Raw genomic sequence first — 25,491 nt, forward strand, 5'->3', positions numbered from 1 at the left:
TCTGTGTCAGACGATATATTAACATAGCCTATTAGGCTTTTTCAGTCATTTCCTAAAGTAGCTGCTGTGTAACTGTTTAATTCTAGGATATTTCTTTGACAGGGTTATCTAGTTTGGTAGTATATGGGAGATGTGCTCATTATAGTCTGTATATCTGTATTTTGACACAAAATTACTCCCTGAAAAGTATTTTCTGTCAATTAAAGAAATGTTTTTGCAAATTAACAACTATGTATGAACCCAAATATAATGTTTCAGCATAACATTTTTTCCCATTTTTTCTTATTTGCATCACTCTCTATGTAAAATGTCTAAAAATTAACTGTTAAATACCTGCAATTAGTATAAAATAAAAGGGCCTGTAAAATAAAGCATTACCAAGGTTTCACACAGTGGCAGGGATAAGTACAGACTGTTAAGTACAGTATCTAAGATTATACATTGCTCGAGTAAATTAATGGAATTTCATTGGAATGTGCTTGTATTGGGCGGAAAAATGAGAAGCCACGCTCCAACGTTTGAACTCACCATTTGGTCGAGCGGCATTCCAGCGAACAGCTTCACAAATATAAACACTACTGTCCCGATGAAGGAGGCTGCTGAGCCGGGGCAGGGGGTCCCGGGGATTACAAAGCTAATCTGAGGACAGACAGGGGACACCTGTGCCCCCACAGAACACTGAGGATTATAGTTGCACGCTGTGCTAATGAGGGGAGGACAGCTCGGTTTGGATAGCACATGCTTCAGAGCCACCCTACTCCTTTCACCCCGATGTTGTTGCTCACAGCCTCTATGTTTGACTAGATTTTGAGCTGTATAGTTTGAAGCTGCAGGGCTCCTCCACCTCCCTGCGGGGAAATCGAAAAGAGAAAGAACCGGAATGTAACATTTACATGCAGTGTGTCACGTACTGTAGTGGCACACCTGGAGAGGTGTTTTACACCTCTGAGACTAGCCTGCAGCGCTGACCTCATTATAACTGTAAATGCCTTAAAAACATTTAACACCCCTGTGACTGATGAAGCAAGAATTGTGGGGGAACAGCACAGCATCCACTCATTTCCAAAGTATTGAGCAATTTTTCAAATATCTGTTATGACTAGTTGTCAATACATGATGTAGCCAGAGGTTTTCTTGTTGTGGCATGTAGCATGAGTTAGAGGTTGGAACATTGCTTTGAATGATGCAAACTGGGTATTCACAACAGGACGTTATGTGATCTGTTAAGGCCATTAGTTTGATTTAACGATATGATGTAACAGTCTTGATGATTTGGATCATGTAATGCTGGATCTGCTGGCTCAGTCAGACAGATTGGACTTCTTTAGGGTCGTGGTGCATTAGCAGGGAACAAGGTAGAGATGGAAGAAAGAGGAGAGCGTGGGTGTGTCTCGAACTAATTTCAACTCAAGTCTCTGAGGACAAATCAATCCCTGCTCTGAAATATATCTGAGAGGAGGCTGAGAGGCGATGCCGCTGACTTTCGTCAGTTTCTGTATCTTGTTGTGTATAACGAGTACATCAGACGAGGTTAACACAGTGAACTTGAGGCAATAAGGGTTGATTTTTAAATCACTAAATTGCATTCAAGAAAGTTTGTTTTTCTTAGCGTGGTAGCATAGTTTTGAGTTTCTTGTTGGAACAGTTAGGCTGCAATGGTGAGCGAATTCACTTTCATCTCCAAGTTTTGACTTTGATTTATATGTTTTTGACCATAAATCACACATCTGCAACTCTATTCCCCCTAAAAACCGCTGTATTTTCTATTCAGCCCTTTGTTGAGTGCACTCAAGTTAAAATTGCCAAAGCACTTACTGTAAAGAGTCAAGTGATAATGTGAAACTCAGGATGTGGAAGTTAAGTGATGTCTAACTACTGTATTGTAATTTTTTTCCAGCACACTCCGGTTTCCACACTGCAAATCTCCTGATGCGGTGCTTGGTAAACACTATATACTGAGCATGTGCAATATAGTTTTTTAATCATGTATAAGAACAGAAACAACACTGCACAAAGGCAATGAAGCAATGAACACATTAAATGTAATTGTGTTTCAATCACAGTAAACTCCAGAGAGGGCTGACATTATAAAAAAATATTCAATCTGCAAGATAAGATAGGAGAAATAACCTACCTGATCATCCAGAAAAGTACAGACTGAACAGGATGGACAGCAAAAGTGTTGTGATTTCAGTTTTTCTGTGTGGATTGGTTTGAAGTCTTTTTTTTTTTTGTCAATGGCCAATGGACAGTTTGCACACTCATGTAGAATCCATTTTCTACCCCATATCTTCTCAGTTTTGTCAACATAGTCTACATCTTTTCACAGCGATACTGAAGTGAAGCAGGCTGCAGGCCTGTCATGTGGGCTGTGTTTGCTTTTCTAGCCAGCTGTGCTGTGAGGGCCGTGCCTCCGCAGACCTCCTGGAAGGTAGCGGGTGGTTGGTGGGCTTTGAGCCAGCTGTCTATTTTTACTCCTTTTTTTATGACTCAAGCTGCTTAATGAAAGGATACATGGACACTAATAAGTTCTGTCTGTATCTGTTATCCTTGAGGCCTGATGTGAGTTAGACATTAACATAAAGTGATATTGGTAGCAACTGTTACATAACTGTATATAAAACCCTTTTTCACCGGTCGAGTATGGCATACTTTAGCCGAGGTCACAGGCGTTATAACTACTCTGATCTGCTTAGCCCTCAAGCCAGCTGTGTCATTTCAATAAACCACTTTCCTCAACATCAACAGTAATGATACCCTGCTCTGATGGACAGGAGGTGTCAGTGAATGAACCGCCAACCCTGTGATTAGGGAGCAAACCTGAGCAACAGCTGCCCATATTTTTTTAGCACTTTTTGGGGCAGACTATTGCTTTTAAATATTGCAAGAACAGAGACGTCAAAGTAGAAGCAGCCACAGTAAACCGATTAGATGAAGACATGCAAGAGACAGGTGCTCGCTGCCAAACTTTCAACATGTCATCAAGGTTTGCCACGTCTTTTAATTAGCTTTCCTGTCATGGAAACACATATGCAACCATTTGTGCTGGTTGTGATCATGGGTACTCACTGCGTTGCTGGGCATCGCAATCCTGACTATATGGAAAAACGTTGCAGAGTTTGCATAGAGGTGGTTTTTGGGATCCTGTGTTGTATTAATGTGTCGGCTCGCTCATTCAGAACTGGTCTCTGAACATGAATTAAGTCTCATGTCTTGTTAGTGATCTCCAGTTCATTGTTGCTACACATGAACCCAAAGAGAAGACACAGGGCTGAGTGGCAGTTTGTGTTTAAAGATTTACTGCTATTGAGGTTTTAAGGTTGACAGCCTTTAAGTGGTCTGTAACCCACTATACAAACAAATATTTCATGTCGCCCCAGAGTGGTGCTTTTTGTCTGACTTTACAACACGCCAGTTGTAGCATAGTTCATGAAATGCTGAGTAAAGAATTCCTTTTTTTTTTTTCTTTTTCTTTTCTCTTACTCACACACTCACGCACACAGACACACACTTGCTGGGAAATATGCAGCAATAACTAATATGGCTTTTTTAATCCAAAAAGGTTAAGGTTTATTATCCATGTGTTTTAGCTAGGTCTTTGTAATTAATTCATGTTGTGCTCCTTTGTGCACCTGAGGCACCACATGGTTTGTTACACAGAACCATCTGAGAAGTCGTCCATGGAAACAGTTTGGAAAAAGGCAGGCACCTTCAAAAAAAATACTTGGCAGGTTTTTGGATGAACCATCTGTCTATCACGGCTAACTTTTCGCCACTGTTGGTTCGGCCACAAGCACATAACTTGAAGCCTGACAAGATAGATTCTTGCGTGATCTCACGAATCCAGCTGCCTCGCAAGGTAACCTTCACTCAGCAAAGCCAAAAAGTGTAGCCCAGAGTGGGTTTTGTAATGAAAAGTTAGAGTCTAGCCAGTGATAGAGCTGGATAATAAACTAAATCTAGTGAATTACATATTTTAGAATATAATAATATAATACAAAAATCTTTTTTGTTCATTCCACAGTTAATAAGTTGTCTAAATCAGAAGTTCTAACAATCAACCCAAAGTCAAGACTAGCAGTACACATTCTTTAATGGACCTTACTGTAAATAATCAGGATAAACATATCAGTATTGAGCCAATACAGGAAAGGAAATATAATATGTTAATGTTTAAACAGACAGTTGATGTTAAATTCTTAAACAAGGTTAATGTGTGACATGTTATCGTGAAACAGATTTTAAGTTCTGTCATAAAGTGTTGTCCAGTGTGCTGTCACTTATTAATGACATACTGTAGGAATCATGTTTGGGCTAAAACTCACAGCTTTAGCTTTTTCAAAATGCTTTGAAAGGAATTCACTGACTTGCAGTACAGATGTGTGACAGCTGCTGTGCAGATGAAATGTCAGTTTGGCAGTGTGAAGTTGGCGAGAGACGTCGAGGCGTTGAAACCCCACATTTTCACAGAAAGGAGTCGGTCATCCAGGGCAAAAAAAATTCCACGATTTCCCCCCCCTGTTATCTTCATTTTGTAGCTACATGGAGGGAGTTTCCTCTTGCTTGTTCATTGTTTCTTGCAATGTTTGCACCCTGAGACAGTTATGTTCTTGGTGTTTGCTGCTTGTACAACTTAATTATATCCCTTTGCATGATACTTCTGCCCTGTATTATCGAAGCTTCCTAACGTATATTCTTCCCCTCGAAACACTGAAGTCACTTTTGCTATTAAGGGTATAACACCTCCACACAGCTGACGTGAAGATGGAAAGCAGCTGCTGTGGGTGGTGTAGTTATCATGTGATGTGTAGCTTCTCTTTATAGTAGGTTGTACAAAATTGGGCTGTATGTAATTACATCTGTCACTAGATCATTTCAGGCTGTAACTTATGTTTTCCTGTAACATATATATATATATATATAAATATGTGAGTGTATATATTATATGGTATTTTTGGCTCTGGACCAATGCCATTACTGAGAAATGTATCAATACATTTATTTTTGTAGAGATGTGATATTTTTGCTTGTGCCTGTCGAATTGCAGTAGCACTTTAATTACTGTAGGATTTACTACTAGGTGAATGTGTATTTGTCAGGGTGGTCTGGCATCAGGTGACCGTGGAAAGCTGCCCCACCCTCGTCAACAGCACCCCATTAATAACACAAATGCACACATACACACACATGCACAAACAGTGCAGCCGTAGACGTAGGGTAACCTGACCTCGGTGAGCTGAGTGCCTGTCACAGCTCATTAGCATTGGGGTGAAATGAAGGCTGGTAGAAGTGGTTCTTTGCTTTAGTTGGAGCTTGACCAGACAGGAAGCCCACAGCTCAGTGCACCCACAGCAACTCAGCAAGCACATCCAGACAGCGCGCAGGAGCACAACACCTACATCGAGCTCCGACATCATCACCACAAACCCATTTGTTTCCAGGCCAATACTTCTCCAATATCTAAACATAACAACTTAATGATTTACCTTTAATTCGAGCTCGCAATCCACAAAATGTAGAAGGCTTTGCCTGTTTGCACTTCTGTATATAATACAGAGACTGTTAGTGGTTTTCTGTCATTTAATGTGACCGTCTACTCAGGTGTCAAATTGTGTTTTAATGTGTTTAGGGAAGGAAAACTGGCACTAGTTGTCTGGTTACCCCTTCTGACTCCCAGTTCTCTGCAGTCAGCCGACTGGCAGCATCTGCTGAATACTAATGCAATTTCCTGGCCGCTTTTGTAGGGGCGACTGAGAGTGCATGGCAGGCCACAACCTGTGTTTGTACCAAATAAAACAGTTGTGCTTTAAATTGATTTAGATGCATCTAAAGACATCATTGAGAGTAAACTGTTGTCTTATATATTTTGCAGGTATGATACATTGGTACTCCTGTGCAGGAAATCATTTGATTTTGGGGTAATTGTGTTTAGCAAAGCAAATAGACAGAACCAAGGCAGAGAAGTTTTTTACTTGACCACTTAATGGAATAATCACCGAGCACAAAAGTCTACAAACTAGTAAATCTTCTATCCTCAGTCTTTGTTAGATCTGTTGTTATCAGGATTAACCTCATTTGTACAAATCTGCTGTTATTTACCTTTACATTAGTCTTCCTCTCGGTAGCTGTTAGTAACATTTGTACCAGCTCCTTCCCTGCGCCTTCACAGCAGCTCTCTTTTCTTTAACAAATGTGCTCTTTCAAAATTAAAATGGATGATTGTGTAGATCAATAGCTGAGCCTGATTGTACAATATTGAAAAATAAAGTATTTTTAAAAGCAAGTTGGGGATCGGACTACTCGGTCAGTGTCTGACTCTATCCTGGTATTAATCTGTCATGGAAATGGGCCTGATCCCAAATATTCCTCATCCATCTTTCCCTCGCTCCCCCTGTGAGCGCTGCTGGAAAATCCAGCAGAGGAAAAGTGGAGGCAGAGTGCTGAGCACACACTGATAGATGATCTTGCTCATCAAATCAGGGAGGGGAAAAAGAACCCCTAGCTGAGCAGTAGCAGCACAATGGACACATTTTTCCTTTTTAGCAGTGGAAAACATTCTCACAAAGCCAATTGTAATGTCTTTTTATAAGCGAAAGATGTCTACAGTCAGGAGAGCCACTGCTAAAGGATTGTGCCAACAAGCATAGAAAAACTGCCAAGATGAAGGTTTTGATGTTTGTAGCATTGATTTCACAAAGGCTGATGTTACAGCAGCACACGCCTGCATTGTTTTCCTATTTTTTTAACACAATGTTTTCTGTCTCTGGAATTTTTTTGAGTTTGCCCTGACTGGCTGACATCTCCAGCTGGGCGAAAAATTTTATTTAATTTGTTATGCTGACATATTTGCATGTTATGCACTCCACATACTGTAGGTGGTACGATTAAGTGCTGGTTAATTGTTTCAAGCTTGTCTCATTTACACGAGGGCGGGGTGAGTCACGCTCGTGTTAGAAATTGCCAAACTTTAGATGACTGCAGAGGTGTTGGTACATGAAGCAGATGTTGATGGAGGGAAGTGGTTAAAGCAGGATAAAGAGAGTTGTGTAACAGTTTTTGGACGATTGGGGCTTATTTTCAGACATAGAGTGGATAACCAGCACATGGGTCAGATTAAATTAATCCAGAACCATACACACTCAGGAAATCATTGAGAACATCATAAAAGAGGAATATCTTATTTACTCTGCAATCTGGACAATAATGAAAGGAAGAAAAATGCCCGTGTTTGAAGGTATAATGCTGACAAATTTTCATAACATCCTCTTGTTCTCAGTATTACAGGGTCACGCTGGGTCGTCAGATTCTCAAATTCAAAGCATTGACTCCAACGACAGAGCTTAGATGTTTCTCCTTTCTCCAACAATATATTGCAACCCATTTTTTATCAACTCCCACAGCAACTTTTGAAAAGGTGCCTCTGAGCAAGGCACTTAATAGGCACTACACTTGGCAGCTTGCAGTCAGTGTCTGTTAGCGCTGAGTAGTCTGAAAATGAATGATTGACAGTCTAATTTCCTTTATCATTTAATAACACATTGCATATGTCCTCTGCTCACTGCTCATTGGTAGTTTCACAGTTTTCAATCAGCTGGTTTGGGACATCTCTTACATACATTACTGTACAACACATAATGTCACCTTTTCAGTTTCATCTGGGGACCAGTTGCAACAAATGTCTTTGCCTTTGCTTCCTCCCCGTCTCAACTTTCAACTGTCAAAAAAATGAGAAATAAAAACAGTGGTCACTCTTGGTTCTTTATCACTATATGTGAACGTTTATGTTTGTCTGTTTATTGGTTAACAACATAACTTGAAAACCTATGGGCATTTAGGAAAGAAATGATATTTGTACACTCCTAAGTGCTCCCAAGAGGAAGAAACACATCAGGATCCAATTACGTTAGCTGATATATTAGCCAAAGCACCACACTTTGGCTAGTATTAGTCATCTTCTAAGTGCAATGTTGAATGTGAAGGTAACGTCCAAGTGGAGAGATTATTAAGCCTGAGTGCAGGTCTGCTATCTTTTTCTTTGGGTCTTATGTTTAGCTCCAAGTGGTATTACAAAGGTATTTAAAAAATTTAACTATAGCTTTTTAAATTCTGCCAAAGCAGGATGTTAATGAAAAAGATGAAGAAACATGCATCTTTCCGATGATGGACAATTCCCTTAAATTCCCTTTCCTCCTGTGTATGAGCTTTGTTGTTGTTGTTGTTATCTGGGTTGTCAGTTTTTACTGACAAAAAAACAACTCGTGACTGATGATATTTCATTACCCACATCCAATTAACTCTGACCTTTTTTCTCTCTTTCAGAACTCGATGAATCTTCCTCCAGACAAAGCTCGACTGTTACGGCAGTACGACAACGAGAAGAAGTGGGAGCTCATCTGCGATCAGGTGGGCATCAGTCACTCATCTGTGGGACGTGATCTGCCGTAGCTGCTGTACAAGTCACACAAGTCACTGCATAATTACCAGACTGACCCCTCCAAAAAAATAAATTAAGCTTAGAAGCATAGTTATCAATCAGCCTCTCATACAATTTAATAAAGTCAACAAAAGTGACATAATATATGCTTTTTCTAACCTAGAGAAGGTCTGTCTTACTGCGTGTCATGACCACAGCACCATTGCTCTGTTGCCCTGCCTTTATCCTGTAAGCCTTTCTCTGTTTTTACACACTGCCCTGACTTTCTTGGTCAAGTGGGTTAAGTAGTGCAGCAGGGAGCACGTCAGTTAGCCAGTTAAAGACTCAGCCTGTTATTGGCGTCAGCACTGCATGTAGGAAATAACAGAGGGTGCACGTTGTGCAGTGAGCTGTGGTCTGAGTGCTCCACTCAGCCCGCAACCTCCGTGCCAGAGAGTTTTCTGCATCCTTGAGCAGAGAAGAAAACGGAGAAGAGATCAAGACCACCACCCACTCAAACGGTATTGATAGCCACTGACCCTGAAGGGAACAGTGCCAGAGAGAGCCCACGGGGCTGCTGACCAGCAGTCAGAGATCCTCTTTCAGTCTGGAGTGGACTCCATGTTCCTCTGTCAGACGTGAAGTGAAAATAGTTGGTTTCCCTTTTCAATGTCGGTGAAGCAGTTTCCAGAAACATTGCCCCATGATATGGATGACAAACATCTTGGCTTCTTGACATTTGAACTGAATATCTTAAGTATACTCACATAAATCTGTGTTATTCACCTCTAAAGTGTCTGGTATCCACTGTGGGTGTGGAATTGCGTAACTATACAGCATCATAACTTCTGATGGTTGATAATGTGCCAAAAAGTTCATGTTTAAGATGGAAGACTATCCATTTTTCAAAGAACATCGCTAAATTAGCCCCAGCCCCTTGATGTCTTCATTCCTGTCTTGTTTTCCCAACACGCTTATACCCATGACAGCACAGGCGGCTCTGAGAGTTAAGTATTTTCTGTGTCATAGCTACAGTGAATCGCTTAACGTAACCATGGCAACAGTGATGGAGAGAGGCAGAGAAATGGAGATGACAGGTACATCGCTTTGAAAAACAGGCCGTGCAAACGCAGCCAGAGGCTGAAATATTAAAGGTTTTAAAGCAATTATGAGGATTTATGAAATATGGACGATGCTTATGATGTGAGCGCAGGGTTAAAACGTCCACATATAGAGAAAGGAAAAATTAAGACTTCTCAGGGTTCTTTCCTGTCCTAACTTTTTTCTAACCAAGAAAGTTTTCTTGGTTAGAAAAAAGTATTACATATACATACACAAATATTACATTTCATACAAATATTGTTCTTACACAGATGAATCAGGTTGTCAAAAGCATCCAAATGTCTGTTGTCAGCTGCCGTCCCCAACTGGGACTGTTTGCCTCCTCCTCTCTTGAGTCTGTGCTTGACTCCTCAGATGCAGAGGGCAACGTGCACCTTATCTCTCAAATTTAATCCAAACCACCTCCCCCAGACAAACTTTGTAACTGCCACAGAGCATGTTGGGACATGTTTTTTATGTGCTCCTAACAACAGATGTGTCTTCTGTATAATATAGTCTCTTGCTTCATGTATTGACATGCATCACTCCCATTTGTTTACATGCAACAGGATATATACAGCCCTTGTCAACTCATTTATTATTTTGATTTTTTATCTTAATTGTTTAGCATCGACTCACTCCAACGGGGTCAAGCTGCCTGTCTGCCTGTCGCTGTCAGCTGTGTCCATGAGAGTCAGCTCTGTTTCCTGACACTACTGTCGTCTTTCCTGTTTTTGCGAGGCAGTCACTCTCTGGCAGTGATAAATATGATGCTGTTGATAACACAGCGCAGCCCAGAACATTTGATCTGAACTGGTTCGTAGGATGTCCTGACCGAACCCGGCGGAAATCAAAAGTGTTTGCAGTTGTTCTGAACAGCTATACTCAAAGGCGGAGTGAATCATAGAGAGGGAGGGGGGGGGTTATATTGTTTAAATGTGGGAATAAAAGTGACTGAAATGTTCATGTCAGGAATGTAAAAAGAGAGCTAAAAAGACAACTTTCTCACCTCTGCACAGCTCGCCAATCGCTGTGGGATGTTGATGGATCGTCTGGTTCCGAAATTTAAAGAAAAAGTCCTAATCTGATGTGGGAAAGGTGTTGGGGAGGGGGTTTCTGAAGCTATTCGACCATCCGATAAGCATATACTGTATATATACCGGCCCCTTCACTAGGGTTGAAGTAATGAAAGTACTCAAGCGAATGGTGCACAGGTGCTACAGAGATCCAGAGCTCAGTTCCCACTAATGAAACTTCCAATTTGTGTGATCCTGTTTGTATTCATACTGTAAGTGGGAGGCAGGTGAGGGATCTTGTCCTTGTCACTGCGCTATCAACTCCTACTGCACATAGGGAGATTGGATCTGGGCAGATTAGTGAACCTCTTTTTGGTGAAGCCGTCAGTATGTGTTGACTTCGGCGCCACTCAGAAAACCATGGAGTTACTTCCAGGATTCACAGTTCTCATTGAGCTGATTCATGCATGTGTGACTTTCCCACAACACTTACCAGCTTTAAGAGCACATATTTCCCATGAGGGAAAAAAATCAAATAACACAGAGAGACAGATTCTTAAAGATGTGCACTTGAGGTTCTTTCATAGTCTGATTTGCACTGAAAATCATAGATGGACTATATAAAACAAAGCGCCAAAGTTGGACTCTCTTGAAGGCCAGTCAGTCATCCAAGCTAATTCCCTAAGTAAGAATATTTATTGACTGTCTTTGCCCACATTGTGTGAAGAGTACATTTCCTCAATGGCACGCTCTTCTGTGTCATTCTCTGCAGTGTGGTACATCGCTAAACAGAACAGAACATTCATGCTGCTGTGGTGTGGCGCTCGGCCTGATCCGAAATACCGTTTTCCCACTCTACACACTGATCCAAATCCAGCACTGATCTCCTGTATTTATATTTACAGCACAATGGTGAGGGATTGCTGGGGCTCAGGTCAGGTTGTCCGTCAGGTTGTCCATTTTATTGCATTTTATCTCCGGCTCATCCTGTCCACCTGTCGAAGTGTCCTTTTAGCAAGACGGTGATGAGTGCTGTCGGTGCGTGAGAATATGTGGATGAGAGGCAGATTGTAAAGCGCTTTGGATAAAAAGCGCTATAAAAATGCAGTCTATTTGACTGTTGAGATGTTAGCTCAGGGCAGCCAGTTGCTTCCTGGTTGAACTCAGGACATGTACTACACATACAGCCACACACATTTGGGCACAATCCCCGAGGCAGTTTATGCTTTATACGATATTAAAATGAATGACGATCACTACCACCAGCGAGATCATTTACGTATCCACTAACAGATTTGCAGTTACAGTACAGTTGTCCACACAAAAGCCATTTGAAGAGCAAAACTGTAATTTATCCTGGCATGGACCGAGAAGTAAATCTCAGGCTGAGAAGCAGAGTTATGCCCATCTCCACATCTCCAGGAAGATATCCAAGAAAAACTGGTTCAACTCATAATTTCAACGGCAGTATAATTTAATTTTCCGTGTGTGTGCAGCGGACTGGTTCATTACACCCAATGTCCGTACATTCATACAAAGCACATGTGACCTCATACAAAGGCTTGTTGTGTCCACTAAAGCAGGCTGGAAATGTGCTTGTGGACTTGTAGGGGTGTGATTCTTCTTTTTATGTTATTGAATGAACAAAATCATAATAAAATCTCAGAACTGCCTAAAATTAAAGCTAAATCCATAATACTCCTGTTTAACCTTTTACTGTTACCCATAACTGCTGTCTTTGTTACTGTAAAAGTTTCAAATGTTTAACAACCTGTTCTCTGCTCTGTATTCTCATTCTCCTCCTCCTTCTTTCATCTCAATCTTGCCTCACCGTTTTTGCTTTTTTTTTTTTTGACAGGAGCGATTCCAAGTGAAAAACCCCCCTCACACGTACCTCCAAAAGCTGAGGAGTTATCTAGATCCTGCAGTCACAAGAAAGGTGAGAGCCCTCGCTAACATTTGCTATCCTGTTCCTCTGGCCGGGCTGTTCCACTGCTGCAGTTTTTCCCTTCCCCTCTGACCTTCTATCTCTTGTCCAGGATATCCCTACAGCTGAAGAAAGATTGCATACAGGGCTTCTGGAGGAGACAGCTTGGGAACTTTAGTTACAAAACAGGGGAACAGTGGAGCTTACTGAGAAAAGAGACAGTTGTTTATCTGAAACGCCCAGGTTTGAGAAACCTCTGCCCAGCTGTATCATTAGGCAAGACACTGAATTCTTACCAACTCTTAATAGTGGTGTTGTTCTGCGGCTCTGATGTCTCTGTCACAAAAAAAAAAGCATAAATAGAGTCAGTTGAAGGCAGAGGAGAGAGCACTGCAGACAGTTAGAGAGAGAGACAGAGATCCAGTTCACTAATTGCTGCAGTGACATTGCCTTGCAGCATGGCAAGAGCATATAGAAGATATCAGAGCTTTCTTAGCTACACGATAAAAATTATCTTATGTCATCTAAGCAGCCAATTCTGGCTGTGTCCCTGGCTGCTTGGAAGAGAGCAGAGGGGAGTAAGAAAAGGAGATCCAAGTAAAGTATCAGCCAGCTCTCTAGGCTTTGCCCAAAATTAAGTCTTTTTTTTTTTTTCTTTTTGCTCTGGTGAGAGAGCAGGAGAGGGGAGTGCAGGGGGACCGGGCTCTGTGATAAACAAATTAACCAATAGACTCTGCCAGAATAACAACAAATCCTTGAATAATTCAATTTGCACTGACGGGAGTTAAAATTTTACATCACAATAAGCCAGCTAGAGCACAGCAGGGATAGATGACTGTAGCAGAGAGTACAACATGGGCACACTTGGAGTTACATATAGACACACAAACTGCTACAAGTCACCACACACACACACACATACAAGTTGCTGAATTACATTTCTCTTCTTGCTTGATTTAATAAAATGTGAAAAAAAAGTGTTTAGTCTTGTGTGTGATATGATTCAAACCTGCATTATTGATGTCTAGGACACTGCCTTGTGATCCCTAATGTAATGCCTCATACATTACACACATGCAGGAGATCTGATAAAAACAGGAAGCGAGAAGAGAGTGACGTGTCAGAGTGAAAGCAGACATAACAACATAAAGGTTTCAGTTTATGTCACAGCAGAGATTGTCCCAAGGTTAGAAATGCAGGCTTGTTGACAGCTGGTTTGAATCTCTAGACTGGCTGAAGGATGAATTGTTCCTCCTCCCTCGATCCACACTTACTGCTTAAGTGCCTCTGAGCAGGGCACTTAACACCCAACCACCCCATATTATAGATATGAGGTAGCTGGCTGCCATTTAGTTTTAGAATTGATTTTAAGATCTACTCATTATGTTTTAAATCACTTTAGGGCCCCAGATTACATCTCTGACTTACTCTCCCCTTATCAACCTCCTGGCTGTGCCTAATGCGATGCTGAGGACTGAAGCAGACAAAGCTTTTTCTGTCAGACCAATACTATTATATAGTATATATATATATATATATATTATAGTAAGGCTTTCTAATGATTGTTATTTATTGATTTATTTATGTTTGTTTTTAATGATATATATAGGCAGGAATGTGTCTATATTTGGCATTTTATTTGCATTTATTCTGTCCTTTGTTTCTTTTATGCCTACCCCATAAACCACTTTGTTATTGCTGGTTTTGATACGTGCTATATAAATAAACTTTTGTTTCAGCTCGACATTTTGTAAATTATGCTTATTTGCTTTTTTGCAGAGAATAAGCTGAGAAGATTGATACCACTCTCATGTCCTTCTGTCAAATATGAAGCTAAAGTCAGAAGCCTGTTAGCTTAGCATAAAGACTGGAAACGGAAAAGAAAACAGCTAGTCTGGTGTGTTCAAAGGTAACAAAATCGGACTACCAGCACCTCTAAAGCTCATTAAGTAAAACATTACATCAGCACAAAAGCTGGAGTGTAAAAACAACAAGTTGTGGGCACTTTAAAGGCGCTTGTAGGTGGATTTTGAGAGCTAGGCTAGCTGTTTCCTACTGTTTCCAGTCTTTATGCTATGCTAAGCTAATGTCTCCTGGCTGTAGCTTCATATTTAACAGACAGACATGAGAGTGGTGTCAATCTTCTCATCTAACTCTCGCAATAAAGCATATGTGGGAGTGTTCCTTTTAGAAGATGTTGACGAAGTTTAAAGCTTGGGTGTAAACACTCAACACGCTCCTGGCTGACGGACTTTAACCAGACGTCACTTTGTTAGTTCGCTCTTCTGCCAGACCTGATATAAGACAAATCTCTCCTTTTTAGATTAAACTCATCTGTGGCTACATCACTAATTGGTTGTTGGATCTATATTAAACCATTCTAGACAAAGCAACCTTTGTGAGACTCAGCCAAGCCTCCCATTGTTTATTTATCATCTTGTTTTTAATGTTTAGTCTCATGGGCTGAAACATGTGGGATTTTGGAAAATCAGCCCTCATTGAGTCGCCGCCTCTGCGTACTCCTTGCCTTGATCAAAAGCTGGACGCAGACAGGGACACAGCAGCTGAATGAGGGAACAAAGTGAGAGGAGAAGGAAGGGGAAAGACTGAATGATTAGAGAGAGGTAGATGAGCGAAAGGTTGAAGGAGAGAAACAGACAAAAAAAGAAGCACAAGAGAAACATAGAGGAAAAGAAAGAGTTATGGGCTTCTTTCTACATTCCTGCTCCATCCCCCTTTTCTTCAAACTCAAACAATTGCCACTTTGTGCCGCTGTGAGAGAACTGGAGGTCATTGCCTCGGCTTTCCATAGGCAGGCTCCGGTGCATTCCTCTGGGCAGCTCCCAGCCAATAGGCAGCCAAGGAGGAAGAGCTCCAATCCAGCAAGTCCCCAAGAATGTATCAGCCATTGATTTGTTTCCAGGATGACCCCTCCTGAGCTCACACTCCCCAAAATCTCTCCCCCCACCCCCCCACCACCCCCCTCTGCACACTCTTTAGTCCTGTCTCTCTCTCTGCTCTTTACTTTTATTCCTCTTTCACTGCTCCCTCAATGTCTCCTCCTCTTTTACTCCTTTTCCCTCACACCATCTTCACCCTCTCTCCCTGCTGTCTGTTCCTCTCTCTCTCTCTCTCTCTGTCTCTCTGTCTCTCTGTCTCTCTCTCTCTCTGTGTTGCAGCTGGTAGTACTTAGTGTGGAGTGTAGGGCGTTTGGTGGGAGAAGCAGAGGGAGGAGGAGGGGGTGGGGGTGCCTCTGGGAGCCTGCGCAGTACCCCTAAAAATGCTCTGCTTTCCACACAAACACACAAAGGGCTCCTCCCTAATAAAAACACTCTGTTTCTCATCTTCTCATGTGCCAAACACACACCGCCCAAGCCCAAAGACACAGACTGTAGAGAGAGAGAGAGAAAGAGAGAGAGAGAGAGAGACCCGAGCTATGGGAACAGCTTTCTTCTCTGTGGATGTTAATAATAGGTTAACACAGGGCTGAGCTCTGTTTCCTCCCCGATACAAACACATCATGGAAAGTGACCAGGCCCTCCAACCCTGGGTGGATCTTCTCTCCTCTTCTTCTTCTCTCCTCTTCTTCTCTTCTCTTCTTTTTTCTTCTCTTCTCAAAAAAAAAGTACAGAAAAAACACCCTACCGAAAGTTGGTTATTGTAGAAAGGTTGGGAGTTCATGATAAGGGCTGTGACAAACGAATATCTTTTAATGTAGATTAATCTGATAATTATTTTTCTGACTCATAGATGAATTTCTTGGGTCTACTAAAATGTCAGAAAAATGTTCCTCCCAGGGTCCCAGAGTCCAAAATAATATTCAGATGTGTTGTTTTTGTTTTATCCGTCCAACAGTCTAAAACCAAGAGATATTTAATTCACAATTATATAAAACGAGAAGCAAATCCTCACATTAGAGAAGCTAGAAGAAGAAAGAGTTTTTGGCATTTCTGCTTGGAAAAAATGACGATTCATTTTTTTTCTCAAACTAATCAATTAATTGACTAATTGTTTCAGCTGTATACATGATTATGTCTGAATTTATTTAACTGGCCTGGGACTGTTTTATATGAAGAAAGGAAAACATTTTTAAATGTAAAAATAACTTTATATCCTTGAAGTTACAATTATTAAGGAGATGATTTTAGCAAAGGATAAACGTGAGATGGTGTTTTCTTCCTTTTGACATTCAGTGATATTTTAACTGTACAAAGATATTTGTATTTTTACATCTCTTTTCAATTTCTCCTCCTCTCTCTCTCATCAGGGATTTTCTCTTCTTGTCACACTGAGGCTGTTTGATCACTACTGAACCTTTGCTTTGCTTGTTTTGTTCCTGCAGTTGTGTAACAGCTTGAAGGGCCTTTCTTTTTTTTTTTTTTAGTTTTTTGCTATTTCACATCACCTCCTGTCAGATGATGAAAGCAAAGAGGAGCCCGTTCTGTTGTTCTCTGTTTCATTCACTGGCAGCTCATACCTTCATTCACGTCGCTCTTATAGCTGTAGTCCCAGTGACAGGGCCAAGAATGTGTGTGTGTGTGTGTGTGTGTGTGTGTGTGTCTGACTGCTGGGTGTCCTGGTAGGGCCTGAGAGGTAACCAATTAGGTTACTTGATTTTATCTAGCTGTTACCGGGAGGGATTACTGCTATATAAAGAACCAACATTAGCAAACAAGATAACAGGGACTATTCCACATTCAGTTTCCAGTGAGTCAGCTCGCCGTCTCTTTTAGTCTGTTGAACACTTACTGGCAAGTAAAAGGCCCACAAAAAATCTGACATGAGAACAACCCGATCCCAGCTTTGATTTTTTTTTTTTTTTTTTTTTTTTTTGGGTGGAGGTTAATCAGTGCACAGCCTGCCTGCTTTCACATTAAACATCACTGTGGTTGTACGTCTATGTCTGTTTGTCTGACCTTTCAGTCAGAAAAACTTGTCTTTCTTCAGCATAATTGAGCCAGCCACAACATCCCTGTGCTACCACATGATGATATACAGATCTATTAAATCCCTCCCTTCTTTCCTCAGAAATTCAGACGGAGAGTTCAGGAGTCCACCCAAGTCCTGAGAGAACTGGAAATTTCGTTACGGACCAATCATATAGGGTGAGTCACTGTGTGAAGCTTGTTTCAGTGTTGAATGTCCCAGGGCTGGTTATATCAAGATTCAGGAAGATAGTCTGGTGTTCCAGACACCCGGAGGCACAGACGCTGACACCACCACCATCCCCCATTCATCTCAGGTGCTCAGGCATAATATTACACAGAAAGCCATGTGGCAATGGAGAAAAGATGAATCGATTGATTGTGCGGGGCGACTGACATATTAACAGCCTCTGGAACGAAAACACATTTTTCTTGTGGTAGTTGAGCTGCATAACCTACTTGCATCAGTGTTTCAGTGTTTAGATGTTACTAGTGGCATCATGATTTCACAGCGGATAAAACCCTGGGGTAATTCCAGGTATTCCAGGATGACGAGCCCTAACCTGCCGGAGCTGATATTAATTCAGCGTTGTACAGTCAGCCTCGAGGAAAGATCAATATCTCAATGAGCGTCACACAACGTCTCCATGCTTTGTCTCGCTCTGGATCGCAGAGCTTGTCTCCGTGATTAGAGGCCCTGATAGTTGAAGACTTTGATGGATAGCTCAGCATCATTAATGAGGCCTAATGCATTCTGGGATCTGTAGGATCCAGGGACCTCATTTATCAAGGCACTTCTGAATGTGTGTGTTAGAGCTGCCTGCATGAAGGAAAGTTTCATCTTAACACACAAGTGGATTGTAGTCAAGTTAATGAATAAAGATACAGCACGAGGACCGAAAAATGAAAAAAAAAAAAGATTTAATTTTATGTAATGGTCAAGTAAAGAAGTACAGTACGCAAAACATTGGGCACAATACTTCAGTGTAATTGATTGATTACCACTTTGCTTTTTAATTGTACTTTAGCAAACCAGAAAATAGATCTTAATTAGATCAATTAAAAGTACGTGAACAGAAACTGTACAGTTTTTTATTAATGCAGTACTGAAGAATCCGGATGAAACAGCGGCATTAATGGCATGATTAAAAATATAAAAACATTCCTGCACATCTTCAGGAATGATAGTTGACAATTAGAACTGCAACGATTAGTCAATCGATAGAAAATGAATCATCAACACTTTTGATAATTGATTAATCGTTTTGAGACATTTGTTAAGAAAAATGTCCAAATTCCCTGAATCCAGCTTCTCAAATGTTAATATATATTATATATAAAGTATATTCTAGTTGCTTTAGTCCTTTATGACAGTAAACTGAACATCTTTGGGTTGTGGACCGTTGGTAGGGACAAGGCAAGACATTTGAGGACATCCCCTTGGGCTTTAGGGATCAGTAATCAACATTTCATAGACCACATGACCAATCAATTGATCAAGAAAATAATCAACAGATTAATTGCTAATGAAAATAATCGTTAGTCGCAGCCATATTGACAATCTATTATTTATGCTTACATGGTTGACAGCAGAGTTGGTTTGTGTGTCTGTAAGCTAAGAATTGGTTTACCAACAATTACTGGGAGTCAAACATGATCAGGAGTAGTTTGAAATGTACTTACATTCTCAAGCCCACAAAGAAATTGATAAATTGGCATCTATGCATATAAATGAGTATGTGTGTGTGGATGGTTTAAGCAGAAAACTGCATACAGATGATAATCATAAATGAAGCCCCAGGAGTTATTGGTAGGAATGAGGATGAGGGCTAGCAGCTGGGGAGGGATGTTGGAGGTGGGCGGTCACAGGGGACATAGAGACCCTGTGAAGGACAGGAAGAAGCAGCCATGAGAGCGTCCGCAGCTCACAGACTGTTGTGACAGCAGTAGTGATGCGGAGGTACACGAGTTACATAACCATCACAAGATCTCAGACACACACACACACACACACACACACACACACACACACACACACTATCTTAACTACATCTCTTAATCCTTCTGTTTTTCTCTTTTCCTTCCTCCCACACACATATAACTTTACTTCAATTCGTCTGTTTCACTCTCACACAAATTCTCCAATCATCACGTGTTTCTGACATCGTCTCTCACACTCCTACGCACTGTTTACACACTGATCAAATTCTGCTCTTTAAACCAAAACATACTACAACCACAGCCAGAGCCGACGTCCGTCTGGCAGAGCAATTGAGGCATTGTGCATTGACCTTATGTTGGTAAACTAGATTACATATATAATCTACTTAATCTAGATTAGACAATGAAGCATTACCATAATGGCAGGGGGGCAGAGATTGAGATAGTAGCGGAAGGAGCGGGTGGGGGGCTGGGGGGATGGAGAGGGAGCAAGATGTCACCCACTCAGACAGTGAATCATTACTGCTTCTTTTCAGAGGTGAAACAGAGAAATTTATCTAACGTGGAGGCTGCGTATAATAGGCAGATTGTCCCTTTATGAGCAGCGCTGATGCTAACCCCGGCTCCCTGCTCCTGACATGTTGCTCAGTGGTCAACAACATGTGGTGAATGGGAGGATTGTTAGTTATTGTCTTGTGGTAATGATTACCATGTGGCCTGACAAGACCACACCTCCAAGCCCTTTTAAAGACGACGGGGCCCCACCAGGCACCGCTTTACTGGACGCTCTTGTTAGTCTTACTCGCTTCCGTGTAGTTGCACTGCGGGGGTGGGGGGGTTTAGCCTTACATCTTCATCAGCGCAGTACCATGCAAAAGCCTGCCTGTGTGTCATTATGTTTATGCCCTGCAAATTTGTCTAAATCACTAAGCAATCAGGCCCGTCGAAGCAGTCGGACCTCAAAGGCAAAGCACCTTTTATAGGGGTGCGATTAAATAAAGATGCTCTGTGATTCGGCTCACAGTGCTTATAAATATGGAGGGGGAACAGCACATGCCGAAGGTAGTGGGAACTTTCGTGTGAAAAAGCTCGGCTTTTCTGTGCAGAATAAAAAATGAAAGCATGCGGAGTGCTGAATGGGTGGCCCACTTCAGTGCCTGTAAGGAAGGTGAGAATGGGCTTTTGATCATTCAATTCAGTGGGCTTGTCTTTATCTAGAGTTAGAAAGTGTGTGTGTGTGTGTGTGTGTGTGTGTGTGTGTGTGGAGGGATAGAAAAGAGAGGCGGATTCAATAATGAGATTCTGTTTATGTGTGTGTGGTTGCTTACATACCATATAGTGCCACATTATATACATACTACACAAATAAACTAAAAAATACCTTAAAGATCCCCTTCAGACATGTTTTAAGACATAACAAATAGCTTGCTATGAATAATAATTTGTATCTAATATGTTTTTAAATATTCTTACAATGACATCTACTCCTTCTCCCTCATTAAAACAAATCTAGAATCTATGGTTATACATGTATTGCTCATTTCAAAAGTTTTACTGTTGGACACAAGATGTGTCCTACTTCATTAAAAAGTACATTTTCAGTGTTTGTGCACTGAAGGTTTGCAGGTTTACAAATCACACTTGTGTAAGTTGCATACTGGACCACGATTGGCTCCAAACTAGTTGTGATGTCACAAATCATGCTTGTTGGTCAAGCTTTAAACTCAGATTAATTGTGAGCACAGAGAAACTTTCCTCTTTCAGTGCATGAATGTGAAAACAGACTTTAAGTGTCAAACTTTGCACATAGATCATTCTGCACAGTGAAGCTCAAACATCCAACTGAAAGTACAAGAAGAAATTGAGTGGAGCGGGACTTTGATTTTTATCGTAACAGCAAGTGGTTACACTTACAACCGATTTGTCTGCTGATAAACCGTAGACATGTTTTGTTGAGTTCAACTTGTTTTCCTTCTTTCCTCAGGTGGGTGAGAGAATTCTTAAATGAAGAGAACAAAGGCCTGGACGTGCTGGTGGAGTATCTTTCTTTTGCACAGTATGCCGTCACGTAAGTCACTACCAGCCCTTTCACTCTACGCCACCATAGTCTATATGCAGAAGTGACAACCAAACACAATGCTGCTATTCTGCACAGTCGCTGATGCGTCTCCACACAGCACCACCGCTACTGCCTGGTTGTCAGAAACACTGAGTCACTCGGGCCCATTGCTGACACATTGTGTATTATACCAACCATAGGCTTCTATTCATAGATTGACGGCGTGATTATTAGTCAGTCACAAGGTCCCCGTTCAAGGCTGGAGCTACGCAGTAAAATTTTTAATTCACCCCCCCAACTTCACCATATGTTATTATGGTCTGTCCACATTATGAATGGTTAGCCATAAAAGTGTGTTTACCACTGCAGCCGCGTAATGAAAGTCATGGAAACAACCAGTCTGAGAACTGAAATAGATCATAACAGGTATACTGTAACTAGCAGCTTTTTCCAAGGTTTCTGCCAAGTACAACAAAACATGAACTTTGTTTCTTACCAATCATGTCTAAACCAAAAATCTGAAATTTTATCGTCAGCGCTGTGGAATTGAGCACTTTTTCACCTCTTCCACCACACATCAATACTGGTGCCTGACCAATATAGGAGATACAGTAGAAGTAGTACACAAGTACCTCTTTGTATATCTGTATTTTTTATGTAGAGTGTGTTTAATATTTAATGCTTGACATTTTTCTAGCACACAGAACATGTATCTCAGAGACTGATGTTAGCCAAACAGTGTTAGCATGCTATTTACTTTCACGTTTCAAATAAAGCTTTTTTTCAACTGCAAAATGTTTTGCCTCCGACATATCTCTAGTAACCAAATTTTAGGGATCCTTGCAGAATATGTCTATGTGTTAATGTACAAAACAGTTATATCATTATCAGATTTATTTAGATATCGGCCTCAAAAATCCAGTAAGAAAACATTTGTAGATCAGAATAAAAGTTGATGAGCACTGTGATAGTTTTTTATTTTATCTTTGGTTTCCATGGTGCGACAGGTTTGATGGAGACAGTGTGGAGAACAACCCAGAGGCTGCGATGGATAAGTCGAAGCCCTGGAGCCGCTCTATAGAAGATCTACATGGAGGGAGCACCCTGCCGTCTCCCATCACCGGGAACGGCATCACGCGAGCCGGGCGACACTCCACGTTACGGTAAAAATCTGCACACAAACTCACCGATGGTTTAAAAAAAGATTCCCCACTAACCACGTGCGTTTGTTTGACTTTTCACAGGTAACTTTGCTTTTCAGGCTTCTTTTTTCTGTTTGTTTGACAGGAGTAATGTGATTTACATTGTGATTATTTTGAGAAGTCACACATTTCATATGATGCCTCAGCAGCCCCTTTGTGTAGTCACGGGGCCTTTTAAGACTTTAAATGGCTTAAGACACATTTCTGCAGCAAGAGACAAACACCATTTGTCTGTATTTTTTGGATTGTCAAAAAGTCATGATTTGTGCACATGATGCTGACACATAAGTGACAGAGATTTCCCCCCTGTGACAGATGATGCAGCAGAAGGAAAAAAAAAAATCTTTTTATGGAACACATCTGTTTTTTTTTTTTTTCCTGTTTTGCTTTTACACCAAACAGTAACTCCAAATCCTGTACGCAGAGGATTTCCCAGCAGTTAATTCATGAGCCCATGCTAATATATGCTCCGAAGCACAAATCCCATTCACTTGTGCATTATTTCTCTAATCCTCCCTGTCATTCCATTGATGTTTCAGTACGGCACTCGCGCGGACTTCTGTGACCTCTAATCCTTTGGTTTGAAGAGGTTAACTTGAACACATTGTACACAAAGAGCACTATTGAAGCGATGAAGCACATGTCGTCTTAACATGAGATCCTTGCACGATAATCAATGTTATTCATTATTTTTTTTCTAATATTGCCTGTTGTCTGACAATAAAGACATTTTAACAGACGTTTTTAAGTAGAAAGAAAGTTGTGAGTAACTGTAGCATAGAAAAACTGCATTATAGTAACTTAGACGTTAAGCCTTTGACATTGGTCATAAGATCAGATAAGAATGGTGTGTCTTGTTTATGAAGCTACCCCTACAAGGTGCAGTTCATCAGAAAACCAATGAAAAATGTAATTGAAAATCTGTTGTGGGAAGTGCTTTTTTCATTATGATTTATGCATATTTTTATCTGTGCCTAATTGGCAGAGATTTCACTGATATTGGTACCCCTGTAAAACATTAATACTGGCCCGTGTTAATCTGTAAACTGGCATCTAAAAGCATCCACTGCCTCCAGATGTGACCCCTTGTGTCGTCACTCTGGAGCGTGTACAGTATGTGTAACGAGTCAGAGTGTCTTCATTGAGGCTGACTGTGTCTTCTGTTCTTTCCTGGTGCTCCCTCATAGTCATCTGCTCTTCTGTCTGCCACTCTTCGACAGCAGGCAGGTCTAAGCTCCGCTCTGCCGGCTCACAGCAAGCTTTCTGCAGAGTTAACCCCGCATCCCTACTCCCTCCCAAGACACACACACACACACACATACACAAATATACACAATCCCCTCTGCCTCGTTGTACTTTATGCCTCCCTGCTAGCGCTGCCGAGTTTATTTGTCCCGCTGTCTGTGTTGGGGATGTGAATTATTTGTACTGCCAGCCTCCCCTCCTGCGCTTGAGACTGAATTCTCCTTTCCTTGGAGCAAATGGGTTTTTCTGCACCCATTGTTCTCGCCTCTGTGCCTGTGTGCTGCTTGTGTGGCTCCCTAAACGCCATTCTGTGCAGAAGCTAGCCTAGTTTCTACAAAGGCCCTGTAAAAGCTTAACTCTAGGCTACAAACAGCAACGGTAGATTAGGTAGCCTCTTAAATCTTCTGTGTTTTGGAAGCATCAAGTCTGCAATATTTCTGCTTTTACTGGTTAATAGAGATGTTGCACTAATTGGGAAACTCTAATTGTCAGTGGTTTTGTAATCCTTAAATGTCCATTATACAGAATATTTGTTCCTTTATTGTGTTAATCTCTCATTAGATTATATTAGTTCAGATTAACTCTGTAACTGCCAGTAACTGGGTGTCAAATAAAGACTTGTGTGTGTCTTCTTCAAACTGCCACCCTGAAGTGTGCCGGTCAGCTGTCCAAAGTGTTCTCAAATGAGACGGTATGTCTGAAGAGCTCCATGGAGTTAGATACAGTACATACAGTAGCTGTGTTAGCCTGTATTTTATAGTCTGTAGTTCTAGTTGTAGTGTTTTGATGTTGCTCTGTGGTGTCTGTCGTCCTGCTGGGCAGGAAACTTTGAAACCAGGACATCAAATCCTGGACAGCTCTGACCTTTTATCTTGCTTAGTGAGAATAGATCAGAAGTCGTTTTACAGTTTTGCAGCACTAATCTCTCTTTTTACTCCAAATTTTGGGATTCCTGTTTGATTGAAGCTTTAATTATCAGCTTTAATTATATCCAAACATTTCTGTGTGTATCTGACCTGGAGAAAATCATCCACTCCTTCATATCCGTTTACCTTATCAATCTTTTCTCTCCGCTACTTTAGATCAACTATGTTTAACGTGTCATATAAAGTTTACTCAAGTCATTTCAGACAAGTCAAAGCAGGTCAAGGTATTGAATTTTGTTGGGCGTTACATAATCATTTTCATTAGTTTGGTTTGAGATTAAGAAATATTGTTGACTCATTTCCGCCAGATTGCGCCACGCCTCAGTTTGGATGTTGATTAACAAGGAGAGGAAAAGCCCGGGACAGATTTTTCTGCTCCAGTTCTGTCAGCGAGTGTCTCATGAATCCACTGCATTTATGTCAGGGAGCTTGTTTTGCACCCGGTCGGCACCACATCCTGCTAAACAAAACATGTAGGATATTCACAAATACAAAGACGCACAAAAACTCACATGGTGAATGTCAGACCTTTGTGACTACAGCAATGTTTTGTTTTTTTTTTTAGCTTTTTTTAATGACATTACCTAATAAAAGAAACATTCTCGACCATTTTTTCTCAAAATTGCTGCCTCTTGTTTTCAGACACACACCCACAAACACACACACACACACACACCATGTTGTGACTCACATAAGAGTCACGCCTTCAGGCATGGAAGCTGACATGAATCGGCGT

At 41.1% G+C, this 25,491-nt stretch overlaps 1 protein-coding gene across 6 annotated transcripts in view; it reads left to right on the plus strand.

Annotated features, from left to right (window-relative positions):
- The window catches only part of fmnl2a (formin-like 2a), a 56,621-nt gene that overhangs the window by 12,504 nt on the left and 18,626 nt on the right, over nt 1-25,491 (plus strand). For all 6 annotated transcript variants that reach the window (XM_042426163.1, XM_042426162.1, XM_042426160.1 and 3 more), the window contains exons 2-6: nt 8,320-8,403; nt 12,389-12,469; nt 17,486-17,562; nt 21,308-21,391; nt 22,390-22,545. In XM_042426163.1, coding sequence (XP_042282097.1) covers nt 8,320-8,403; nt 12,389-12,469; nt 17,486-17,562; nt 21,308-21,391; nt 22,390-22,545 — 482 coding nt within the window. The remainder of the gene's footprint in view (nt 1-8,319; nt 8,404-12,388; nt 12,470-17,485; nt 17,563-21,307; nt 21,392-22,389; nt 22,546-25,491) is intronic.

Source organism: Thunnus maccoyii, chromosome 11 (genome assembly GCF_910596095.1).
Source record: "Thunnus maccoyii chromosome 11, fThuMac1.1, whole genome shotgun sequence".
NCBI classification, from domain to species: Eukaryota; Metazoa; Chordata; class Actinopteri; order Scombriformes; family Scombridae; genus Thunnus; species Thunnus maccoyii.